This window comes from Kryptolebias marmoratus, linkage group LG18 (assembly GCF_001649575.2).
Source record: "Kryptolebias marmoratus isolate JLee-2015 linkage group LG18, ASM164957v2, whole genome shotgun sequence".
Classification (NCBI taxonomy): Eukaryota; Metazoa; Chordata; class Actinopteri; order Cyprinodontiformes; family Rivulidae; genus Kryptolebias; species Kryptolebias marmoratus.
In genome coordinates, this window is record NC_051447.1 from 19790579 (window position 1) to 19802289 (window position 11711).

Genomic DNA, 11711 nt, shown 5'->3' on the forward strand with positions numbered 1-11711 from the left:
ATTCATAGAAACTAATTCATGTCATTTCAGTGAGTCATCATGGTTGTGCCCTGAGTCCTCTGTTGCTTCAGATGAGGCTGATCCCCATGGATTTACACACACACACAAATACATGTCATATACACATTCAAGCCACTTGTTTTAAATGAAAGCTTCTATTTTAATAAGTTTTTGGTCTCATTTGGGGGATAATGAGTGGTTGACTTCAGTGTTTTTTTAAAGTCTGGATCCGGCTCTGGACCTGAGCGAAGTCCTCATTAATGCAGACAAAGACCCCGAGCCACCATCTCCTGCTCCGTCCTCCCGTCAGCTGTGGACAAACAGACACTGAGACACTTAAAGTGCTCAGCTTGAGGCAGAGACTCATCCCCAGCACAGTTAGACCGGTCCACCTTCCTCTGACCAAACACCAGGACCTCACAGTCAGAAACTCTGACAGAGACTTTGGATTTACAGTAGAAATGTCAACTGAAGTTGTTTTTGTGGCTACATGTTTTGCAGAGCGGCTTTGGTCTGAGAGAGTTTTTCGACTGCCAGCAAACCAACGATGACAACTACAGAAGACCTCTGGAACATCCTCAACGACCTAACCGACAAGCAGTTCAAGTCTTTCAAGTGGCTCCTGAAAGCCCCAGGAGACCGTGTCGCAGCCATCCCGGCGGCCCGGCTGGAGAACGCAGACCGGCAGGACACGGTGGATCTGATGGTGCAAAAACACGGCACCATCACTGGAGCTGTGCAGAAAACCACCGAGGTGTTGGAGAAGATCCCCAGGAATGACCTGGTGCAGCGTTTGTCAAACATGAGAACAGCACAGAGAAGTAAAACGACCATAAACATGCTTTAAGAGATAAATCCGTTATGGTTTAGTGTCACACTAACTGGTTTTCTGCTTTGATTTAGACTGTGGTCGGTCTGCAGGTGAACTCGGGAGGCAGAAGGACAAACTGGGAGCGATGAAGACCAAAACAAAGCTGATGATACAGGAGAGGAGGATGAAGATTGGTGAGATCCAACGCTCAGCAGAGCTCAGCAGGAAATCTGCAGACCGACAGATTTCAGACATCAGGAATGCTTTTACGACTTTGATTGAGTCGGTTGAGAGAAGCATGGCCAGCGTCACCGATGAGATCCAGAAAAGGCAGAAGACGACACAGAAACAGGCTGAAGGAATCATCCACGAGCTGAAACAGGAAATCTCTGAGCTGGAGAAACTCCTTGGAGAAGAAAACCTCAGTTTCTTTCAAAGTTCCTCAAACAAGAACTGGACAGAAGTCACGGTTCCTCAGCCGTCATATGAGGAGAGTGTGACAACCACGGTGAGCGAGCTGAAGGACACGCTCAACAAAGAGATGGAGGTGCTCCTCGGTAAAGCCGACCTCAACAGGATCAAGCAGTTTGAGGCGGATGTGACTCTGGATCCGAACACGGCACATCCCTACCTCGTTCTGTCCGAAGACAGGAAACGAGTTCACTGCGGCACGAAAACTCAAAACCTCCCGGATAATCCAGAAAGGTTCAACTCCGCTCCCAACGTCCTGGGAAGGCAGGGTTTCTCATCTGGACGGTTTTACTTTGAGGTTGAGGTGGAAGGAAAAACCGCCTGGACTTTAGGGGTCATAACAGGTTTATGGTCAAATGTTACTTTTACAAACACTAACTTTTTATTTGAGCAGCAAAATGCTGGATAATTTTTGACTTCTTGGCTGTAGCTCTTTTTGTGTTAAAGCTGTTGCATTAAAAAAACTAAGAAGTTTAAATTTGTGTCTTTTTATTGTCAAATAAACCCACTTTTTACTGAATGTTGTTTGACTTTGTGGCGAAAGAGCTGTCTGCTTTAACGTAAACTCAGGAGATAAGAAAGGCTGAACTGAACGTTATACAAACAGGAAGTGGCTCAGAGACAACCACCTCACACGCCGAGGGTTTGGACTTAAATCGGGTTCAGATGGAAATGGTTCTAACCGTGTGAAGGTTTTGTTCAGCCTTGGACGTTTACGAGGTTCTTTGGTGAGTTTTACGTGTCGAACTTTCCACACGTTAGAAACTCAGATGTCCTCAGCGTGAACTCGAGAGTTTAAAACCGCTTTAAGGAAGAAGAAGAAGTGATAAAATTAGAAATGATCCCAGAGTAAAACGTTCCGTTTGTTATTGTTTCACTTTCAGTTTTAAAAAAATGACTTATCTGCGGGCGAACCCAACCAACCACATAAGGTCCACTGTTAACGTTCCCGGGAGGATTTCCTTTTCCAAACATTTGTCTTTAAGCGACTGCAGCCGTCAGTTTCACACTATCAGACGTGAGGGGACGACTCCAAAGAAAGGTTAATAATTTAACCAGTTAGGCTGAACTTAACTGTCGAAAAGGTGAGTTTTAACCTGGTTAATAACATATTAATGTGCTGAACATAAAAGCTGCCGTGGGTCAGATTAAACGAGACTAATGACCAACGACTGGTGGCCCTAAATCGCCCCAAGCTGTGAGAGCGAATGTTTGTCTCCATGTGTCCCTTTTATGGACTGGAGATGTGTCCAGGTGTCCCCCTTGTCTCACACATTGACTGTTGGAGACAGACACCAGCTTCCTGTGACCCGGAAAGGAGAAGCGGGTAAATAAAAAGGATGGATGAACCATTACACGCCATGCTAACCTGTTAGCGTAGCATGAAGGAAATCAGCTTGTTCTACCTCTGCAGCTGGACACCTCAGGGGTCAAGGGTGATCACTGTTGATTTCAAGGTTTGTGGGGTCAAAGGTCAAAGGTCACCCCTTAGTTCAAACCTCATCTCTGCTCCCACATGTGACCCTTTAGTTCCCGGTTGTGTCCGTTGGTTTGTCTGTCTGTCTGTCAGCAAAGATCAGCTAAAAACTGATGAAACGTCGGATTAAATTCTGGTTCTGATCCAGATCATGACCCGGGTCGCTCTGTGGTCTCGGTGCAGGTTTGCGTCTCTGAGAGCTTCTGGTTTAAATTATTTCAAAGGTTCATGCTGCAAAAAAGTCACTTTTAAAGTTTAAAAAAAATGCTGAATTGTTGCTGAAATATCAGAAAACTGTTGTTTTTAAATAAGAACAGAATTATAAAAGTTTTATTTTTTCCATGTATGGTTTGTAGAACAAAGTCCTTATACATTAAAGCAAATAAAACTAAAGTATAAAGGAGATTTTTTTTCATGAAAACCACATCCAGAAAACCCAAAGTTTAAACCAGGGGGGTTTTCCTTGTTTCTCTGCTCCAACACACCTGATCTGAATCAGTGGGTGATTAACAGGCTTCTGCAGAACATGAAGAGGTGATTTAACCTCTGAATCAGGTGTGTTGGAGCAGAGAAACAAGGAAAACCTGCAGGATGGTGGCCCTGAGGACCAGGGTTGGACACCCCTGGTTTAAACCAAAGATACAAGAACTCATCTGTGCTCCTAAAACTCGTCTGATCCCAGATCTGGTTTTCCCTTCGAGCCCAAAGAGTTCGCAGCAGATCTATAAACCCGAGATAAGAGTCGGTGACGTCTGAGGGAGAGGAGGAGGCCGGCTGGGTTTTATACAAACAGGAAGCTGGTCAGAGAGCGCAGGAAGGAACGCAGCAGGAACCTCCTCCCAGGCTTCTTCTCCTGCTGAGGACAGAACCACACGGACCTCATGAACATCATTCAGCTTCTCCAGGGTTCTGCTGGAAGCCCATGAGTGAGTTCTGACGTTTCCTGTGTTCAGGCGGGGTTCTGTTAGATTTCCTGCCTGGTTCTGTCTGCAGCGTCAGAAGTACTGTTACTGTTGGGATTCCTTTTACTTTCAGTTTTCAGAGCTTTTCCACCACATAAGACCACACAGAGTGAAGTCAGGCTGTTTTATTTTTAGTGTTATCATTTTAAATCCAACCAGGGCTGTTACATGTCCTGAAACATTTATTTTTTCATAAACAGATGCCATGTTGTTACTGAAGCTGCGTTCTGTCAGTTACACAACATCTTTAGACGCGAGGGGAGGACGCTGAAGCAGGATTAACGTTCTCAGCGGGTAAGCTGGATCCAGAATCTGCTCAGTTTCACAAAATGCTCCGAGGCAACTTCTGTTCGTGGTTTAGGACTCAATCAGTAAACAAAACAAACAGAAAAGGCAATTTTACCTGATCTTAACCTTCACAATAAAAGTCTGGATGTTTAACTTTAAAAAAAAGAACAAGCTGGATTTCTGTTTCTTTTTGCAAACTGATGTTAAAACTTTTCTGCTGGTTTTCCATAATAATTAGAATAAAAAGATGGTTTCCTTTAATTGAATTTGTTTTACTTTTTGTCCGTATTTCCAGAAGTTTTCCAGGACTGCTTGAGCTCAAATAATGAACCCTTACACGCCACGCTAACCTGTTAGCGTAGCATGAAGCTAACAGCATTAGCATCAATGAGCCGAACTGAAAGACTGAAAGGCTTTACAGACAGACTTTATGTGGCTGATGGTTGTTTCTTTGTTGGTTTTTACTAAAAGACAAAACCGTCAAAGAAAAAAACTCTTTTTCAACTAAACTTTTCTCTGCACTTCCAGCCGACATGGAGAAACTTTCTCGCGAGCTCTGGATCGTTCTGCAGAACCTCACCCAAGAGGAGTTTAACACCTTCAAGTGGTTTCTGAAGCAGGACAACGTGCTGGAAGGACAAACCGGCGTCCCGCCAGCTGATCTGGAAAACACAGAACGATGTAAAACTGTCGATCTGATGCTCGGGAAATATAAAGCTTCTGGAGCCAAGCGTCTAACCGCCAACATCTTAGGAGAGATCGGCAGGCGTGACCTGGTGGAACGACTGAAAACATTCAACCAGGAACCGAAAGGTGAGTTAGGAAAAGGTAAAAGTACCCTGAAATATAACTGATTTAAACTTTCGTCAAGCCTTCAGTGTCGTCTTACATTAATGTACAACTAATATTTTAAATAAGGCAGCAAAATACGAAATAAGAATATGGTAAAAAGAAAAGAAACCCTTTAAAAATCTTACAGTTTTAGGGATTGGGGCGTTAAAAGGAGTTAAAATAGTGTAAAGGTCAGTAAACCAGCAAACAATTCTAACACATCTACATTTTAGCTTCCAAACCTTAAAATGATTGTACCAGAGACCCAAGAAAAAAAAGGTTAACATATACAAACAGAGCTCAAAAGTCAGATTATTTAACACCTAACTACAAGTACAACAATGCTTTTAGAAGCTGTTTTTTAATTTATTTTAAATCTAGAGATCATTAACTTTCATGATCTCAGGGAAACTTTAAGATCCGCTGTTCTGACCCAAGAAAAGTCCAAACTGCTGTGAAAATACAGTAAGATCGACCAAATACACGCATTTAAATGTGCACTTTGTGATCCGTTTCAGAAATCAACAGCCACTACCTGAGCTATGAGATGGAAGGCATCGGAGAAAAGATGGCCGAGCTGGAGAAACTGCGGGAGTTTGCGGTGGACGTGACTCTGGATCCTGATACGGCACACCCGGACCTCGTTCTGACCGGCGATGGGAAACAAGTCCATGATACTGACGAGACCAAAGATCTCCCAGACACCTCCAAGAGATTCAACAAATGTGCCAGTGTCTTAGGAAAAGAATTACTGTCAGGAAAGTTTTACTTTGAGGTCGGGGTTGAAGGGAAGACGGCCTGGACTGTCGGAGTGGCCAAAGAATCTGTCAACAGGAAGGGAGAGATCATAGTGACTCCAAACAAAGGATTCTGGACCATATGGCTACGAAACAAAGTTTACGAAGCCATCGATGTCCCTTCGGTGCGCCTCTCCCTGAAGTCACGTCTTCGGAAGGTGGGAGTGTTTGTGGATCACGGCAAAGGTCTGGTCTCCTTCTATAACGTGGAAACTGCAGATCTTCTCTACTCCTACGCTGGTTGCAGCTTCAGTGGGAAGCTCCTCGCATACATCAGTCCCTGCGGTCATAAAAACGGCTCAAACTCTGCCCCCATGGTCATCACGCCTGTGGTCCACAAGATCAACAAGGCGGAGCTGAGGAGCGTCCAGCAGTTTGCGGCGGAGGTGACCCTGGATCCGGATACAGCCCATCCTGAACTGATCCTGTCTGCTGACGGGAAACGAGTGCATCACGGTGACGACAGGAAGGACCTCCCAGATGACCCGAACAGATTCAGCGACTGCGTCAACGTTTTAGGAAAGCAGGGTTTCTCCTCTGGACGCTTCTACTTCGAGGTCCAGGTTAAAGGGAAGACCGACTGGACTTTAGGGGTCAGCACAGAGTCCATTGAGAGGAAGGGAGAAATCAGGCTGGAACCTGAAGGTGGTTTCTGGACCATTTACCTGAGGAACGGGGACGAATATGAGGCTTTTGATAAACCTATCGTGAGTTTACCTTTGAGGTCCCATCCTCAGAAGGTGGGGGTGTTTGTGGATTATGAGGAGGGTCTGGTTTCCTTTTATGACGCAGAGACTGCAGATCTTCTCTACTCCTTCACTGGATGCTGCTTCGCTGAGAAGCTGCTGCCGTTCTTCAGTCCCTGCAGCAACGTTGGTGGCATGAACTCTGCTCCTCTGATCATTTCTCCCGTCAGTCTCTTAGATTAGATCAACCAAGCCCTGACCCTCCAGTCTGCAGGTTTGGTTTCACTTCAGCCTCTAAACGGCTAACGCGTTGTCACAAAGAGGCCTGGACTCTCAAAGACAATAATCAAGATTCATTTTATTGTCCATTCATTTCCTCCCAGTTGGTTTAAAATGCAACTGAAAGCAAACTTTGATGAGATTACTCCTTTATGGCCTCACCTTTGATTCCCTTGTTTATGATTTTGGAACAGACTGAATTATATTGTTGTTTTTTCAACATACTGCTGAAATATATCTATCACCACCACTACAAGATGAAATATTGACCTCTTAAAAATTTGTTTTAAATCTTCGCACAGACTGAAATTTATGATTTCAAAAAGCTAATTTGTTTTTGTCTATTTTGAATAATTAAAAGCAGATGGATGAGTCTGTTTTTATTGTTTAAGCAAAGTACGGTTCCTATTTGACTCTTATTTTGAAAAACATCAGTCCAAAAAGGAAACCTAGACTTAAACTGTGACAAGAACATGTTTACAATTGTTTTGATTGACAAATTAGTTTAAAAAAATTTTAAAGAAATGTGTAAATCTTGTGTATTTATTTATTTTTGTTACAGTTACACATGACTTGTTTTACTTGAGCCAAGTGGGGTCTGGAAATTCTCCTCTAAAAGTATGAAAGGTTTCAGAAGCACAGATCTCTACTGCTGCCGTCCTGAACCACGAGAACGGCAGATCTTTGAGAGACAGTCCAGCCTCTTTCAGGACATCATGAAACCGATCGGGTCTTTCGGTTCTAACGGGATCCAAATCTGACCTTAACTGAACGAAAGCTCAACAGATTCCATCAAGTCGTTGTTTATTCCACAAAAACTAAAAGTTACAGCCGGGAGGGAAGATCTGATTCCAGCCTCAGGATCAGGAGCTGCTGATGAGCTGATCAGCATCAGGACCGCCTCCAGAAAAGCATCCAGGTGTGTGAACACAACGCCAGGGTGGAAAGACATCAGCAATGCCCGTCAAAATGGGAAGGGTCAAAGGTCATTTAGAGTTATTCACAAGAGGAGACATTTAAGACAGCTGCTGATCTTCACCCTGAAGGTCAGACCGTGCAGTGCTCAGACTCTACTGGCCTCAGTCAGCAGGTCAAAGGTCAAAGGTTAAAGCCTCTTCTCTCTAAAACCAACATGGCAGCTCGACTTGAAGGAACCAGAAGACTTCTGGAGCAGAACCAGACCAGAGGACAGATGTTTACCCAGAATGCACTGCAGCTGTCAGCACGGCGGTGGAGGGCTGATGGTTTGGGCTGATTCTGGAGTCAGAGTAATTTATCAAGCAGGAGTTTTGTGTTTGAAATGAACAGTTTATTTAAACTGGCACTTAACAATTAACACATTTATTAATTATGTGTTTGTTTTAACAAAAACTCTGACATCATGTCCACATTTGAAACTAAATGTTTTAAAATTCAGAAGATTTGTAACAAAATTTAACAGCCTTTTAGGAAGCTTCAGCAGCGAGCCTCTGTAAAATAAAAGAAATGAACCAAATGTGCACCTCGGTGCGTCACATTAAGCGGTCCCCCTGAAACACGACGGGTTCGGGTTCAGTACGCTCTGCTGAAACGCTCGTTGACTTTACTGACGGACAGGTAGAGGGTGAGGCCGATGAGGAAGAACTGCTGCTGCTCCTCCAACCAGACCAGCTGCATCCTCACCTTCCCGTCCGAGTCCCGGTGCTCCATCAGGAAGTCGGTGCCGCTGTAGTCGAAGGACGGCGCCCTCTTCGTCACCGAGATGTGAACGGGCTCGCTGAGGCACCAGAAGAGCTTCTGGAACTCGTCCAGGAGGGTCAGAGTCATGATGCAGCAGTTCTACGGCAGAAAAACAAAACCGGGTCAAAATAAAACCTCCCAGGATGAATCTTAAACAAAATCACAAATTAATGCTTTGAGTTTTCACAGCAGCTGAAACTGAGCTGGAAGCTAAAAACAGCAAAAATATTACAAATATGCTGAAGCAGATTTAAAGAATCTCAGTGGATTTCTATCAGTAGCGGCTGGTGGAGTTTTCTCCAGGGGGCGCTATAAATCCAAAATAGACATCTACCAAAGGTTTTGGTATATGTCTGTTATTTGATACCTTAGTATATGTTCTGGTTAAAAACATACACTAAGGTATCACACCTGTGTATTTACATGAATTAAAACAACAAAAGCATCATTATATAATTATATATAACATACATATAAATGCACAAACGCTTCCTGAACACCAATACTTACAAAGACGGAGGTCTGTAGGACACATTTAGCGTTTATAAAACCTGTTTTCTTTCTTATTTTTCAAAACTTTACCGGAGAAAATACGTCAAAGATTGTTTTATGGTGAGAGCGCTCACTACGTCACGTATTCTGCACGTAGATCTGATGTCTCACTCCGATTAGAATTCAAAAACCCAAACATTTTAACAGATTTTAGCATAAATTTTCTTAAACTAATTATTAACTATGAACTTATTTATGTAACTTAGTCACGTAATGAACTTATTGCCGTCTTTGAATAAAAGGCAGCTCACCCGCGGCTCGACTTTTCAATCAGGCGAACTTTAGGACAGCCGGATGTGATGTCAGCCCCCGTGGCGGGAGTCCCACGCTCCGGCGGCGGGAGGCGGAGTCAGAGTTTGGTTTTTTTTACGTCTTATTCAAGGTAACGTGAGGGGTGGGGCAGCGCCCTCTACTGGCCAGCCGCCACTGATTTCTATGTAAATAAAGTTAAATGTTTTAAAAAGTATAAAGCTACAAAAACCTGAAGTTGAAGAACCCAAATCCCAATCGAGCTGAAAGTTTTAAAAGCTTAAAAAAAATAAAAAATATGAAGTAGTTTGAATTAAAAATTAGAAAGAAAGCGACCCGATTCATTTTAGTTTAGTTCAGTTTGTGTAAATTCTTATTTATGTTGTGAAATATGACGTAAAGTAATGATTTAATGATTTAATGTTTAATAACAAAACATCTGCAGCTGAAAGGCTGTGATGGAAATGTGTTTAGAAGACAGAACGGAGATGATTCCTGGGAACACCGGCGTTCCGACCCGAAGCTGCGAGGGCTTCAGGAGGGTCACCGAGTCCGAGTCCGAGTCCTCTGGACCTGATCTGAGGTCAGCCTGGTGATTCAAGCTGCACTGAAGCAGGACCAGGACCAGGACTTCAGCTTTAACAGGTGATGGATGGAACAGCCAATCAGCATCCATCCCCAGGAAGCTAAAAGACATTTATCTATAAAACCAAACTGTTCAGAAACCATCAGTCGAGTCGTCCTGATGTGAGCTTTCAGAAGGTTCACATGGAGCAGAAGGTGTAAAAAGTGTCGGACATCTTCTGTCCAAATCCCGCCGCTAACTTACCCTTCCTCACAGTGACCAATTCAGCCCTGTGACTACCTTTCTGTGGCGGCAGGTTGAGCCAAAACAACCAAATCAGATTTTAGCCACAGAATAAAATCCCTGAACTGTAAAATGTGCAGTCACGAGTGTGAAGAAAAGGTTCAGTTTTGTAGCTTTTTGTGTTTGCTGTAGTAAAATCTGGTCTGGGACCCTCTGGATGCTCGTACCTCCACCGCCCCCTGCAGCTCCTCGCTCCTCCAGGGAAGCCTGAAGCCTCCGGAGAGCGAGCGGTGCTGCCACAGGTCGGTCCGGTTGATGACCCGCAGCTCCAGGAGGTCCCGCTGCACCTGGACTGAGCACAAACACAACAACCACGGGCGTCAGGGCGAACATTTCAGAGCTCGATGTGTCGACTGGAACGAGAGACGCGCCGCTGCCTTGACGAGACAAAAACGGACAAATATTCCTAAAACAAATAAAATGATTCTGTAATCAGATTACCTCTGCGGCAGGAGAGCTGGCGGAAGCATCCCGACATGATCTCCGTGCCGGTGTTGTGCAGGACGAAGTGCAGCGAGTAGCCGTGAAGACCCAGCTCCGGGTCCGAGTCCCCGACAGGCGGCGGCTCGGCGGGCTCGGCGTACGGGCTGCGGGAAAGACGGAACACCGACATCGTTTCACACATTTAACAGACAAACGTCAAACAGACACAATCCGGATTCAGGAACTTTTTAAAGGATTCCAAGGATCCAGATGTTGTTTTTTATAGTTGCTCGAGCCTTGACGGAGGTTTGTGCTCTCTGACTGCTTCTAGTTTTAATTTTAAACCCTTTCGATGCCATCAAACGATTATTTTTAGCAGAAATATGATGATGTTCCTGAACGCAGCACCAGGGCTGCACCGAGCTGCCGTCGTCCTCCAGGAGAAGTCAGGAAGTCGTGATGAAAACTGCGTCTCACATCTGAACCGTTTCTCCCAGAGGTTTGCTCCAAGTGTCGTCTGATTAGTCAGGAGTTGTTGTGGGCGTGGTTATGAGCTTCAATGGAGCCATTTTTGCTTCTGCTGCTCCGCTGAGAAGCAGCTGGAGGCTGTTTGAAAATCCAGCCGTCTTTTAGGCCTCCACGTACTCGGGCTGAGCCGCGCTGACGCCGGGCGGACTGTCCGCGGACGGTTGAGGCTTCGAGCGTACAGATTGCCTCAGATTACAGTCACGGCGTCACCGGATGAGGAGGAAGAGATCGCTTTAATCGCCTCTTAGCTTTAAAAAAACAAAAGAAAAGACGGAGGCTTTAGTCCTGATTCTTCACCACCAGGGCAGCTACCGCACACCTGCCAGCGCTCTGGAGCCGTTTTGAGATAATTAAGATGAATGAGGTCAGCTGTTTACTTTTTAATCCCATCTGAATCAAACTTTTTTAATTTCTGAGCCATCTGCAACAGGTAAGATATTAACTGCTGCTAACATTCCCACGGAACCCGTCTTTAAAAGGTCTGAACAACAGAAGAGCGGAGCTGAAAGCTCAGTTTGAGGTTTTTAATCAGATGGAGGTGAACTCACCTGACCGGAGATCCCAGCAGACTTTTCTCCACCAGTTTATGGAAATGCAGGCTGATCATGACGAAGGCCACCTCATCCCGGCCCTAAAAACACACAAATACGCTTAGAACCGCAGCTCGGAGCCTCCAGGAGAAACAAACAAACAAACAAACAAACAGATGTTCTGACTGAAACTTGTTGAAGGAAAGCAGCAAACGTTTAGGTTACCCTCCAGAAGCCGAT

At 44.7% G+C, this 11711-nt stretch overlaps 2 protein-coding genes across 2 annotated transcripts in view; one reads left to right on the forward strand and one right to left on the reverse strand.

The window, feature by feature from the left end:
• Window positions 1-7140, forward strand: part of LOC108250258 — an 8671-nt gene extending 1531 nt beyond the window's left edge. The window contains exons 2-6 of the mRNA XM_037981383.1: window positions 502-821; window positions 904-1682; window positions 3502-3685; window positions 4538-4822; window positions 5359-7140. Of these exons, the coding sequence (XP_037837311.1) occupies window positions 548-821; window positions 904-1682; window positions 3502-3685; window positions 4538-4822; window positions 5359-6566 (2730 nt within the window). The 5' untranslated portion in view covers window positions 502-547 and the 3' untranslated portion in view covers window positions 6567-7140. The remainder of the gene's footprint in view (window positions 1-501; window positions 822-903; window positions 1683-3501; window positions 3686-4537; window positions 4823-5358) is intronic.
• Window positions 7141-7910: 770 nt separating this feature from the next.
• Window positions 7911-11711, reverse strand: part of LOC108250257 (F-box only protein 15) — an 8763-nt gene continuing 4962 nt past the window's right edge. The window contains exons 5-9 of the mRNA XM_025002495.2: window positions 11697-11709; window positions 11490-11572; window positions 10432-10577; window positions 10158-10282; window positions 7911-8420 (exon numbers count right to left, since the gene is read on the reverse strand). Coding sequence (XP_024858263.1) covers window positions 8154-8420; window positions 10158-10282; window positions 10432-10577; window positions 11490-11572; window positions 11697-11709 — 634 coding nt within the window. The 3' untranslated portion in view covers window positions 7911-8153. The remainder of the gene's footprint in view (window positions 8421-10157; window positions 10283-10431; window positions 10578-11489; window positions 11573-11696; window positions 11710-11711) is intronic.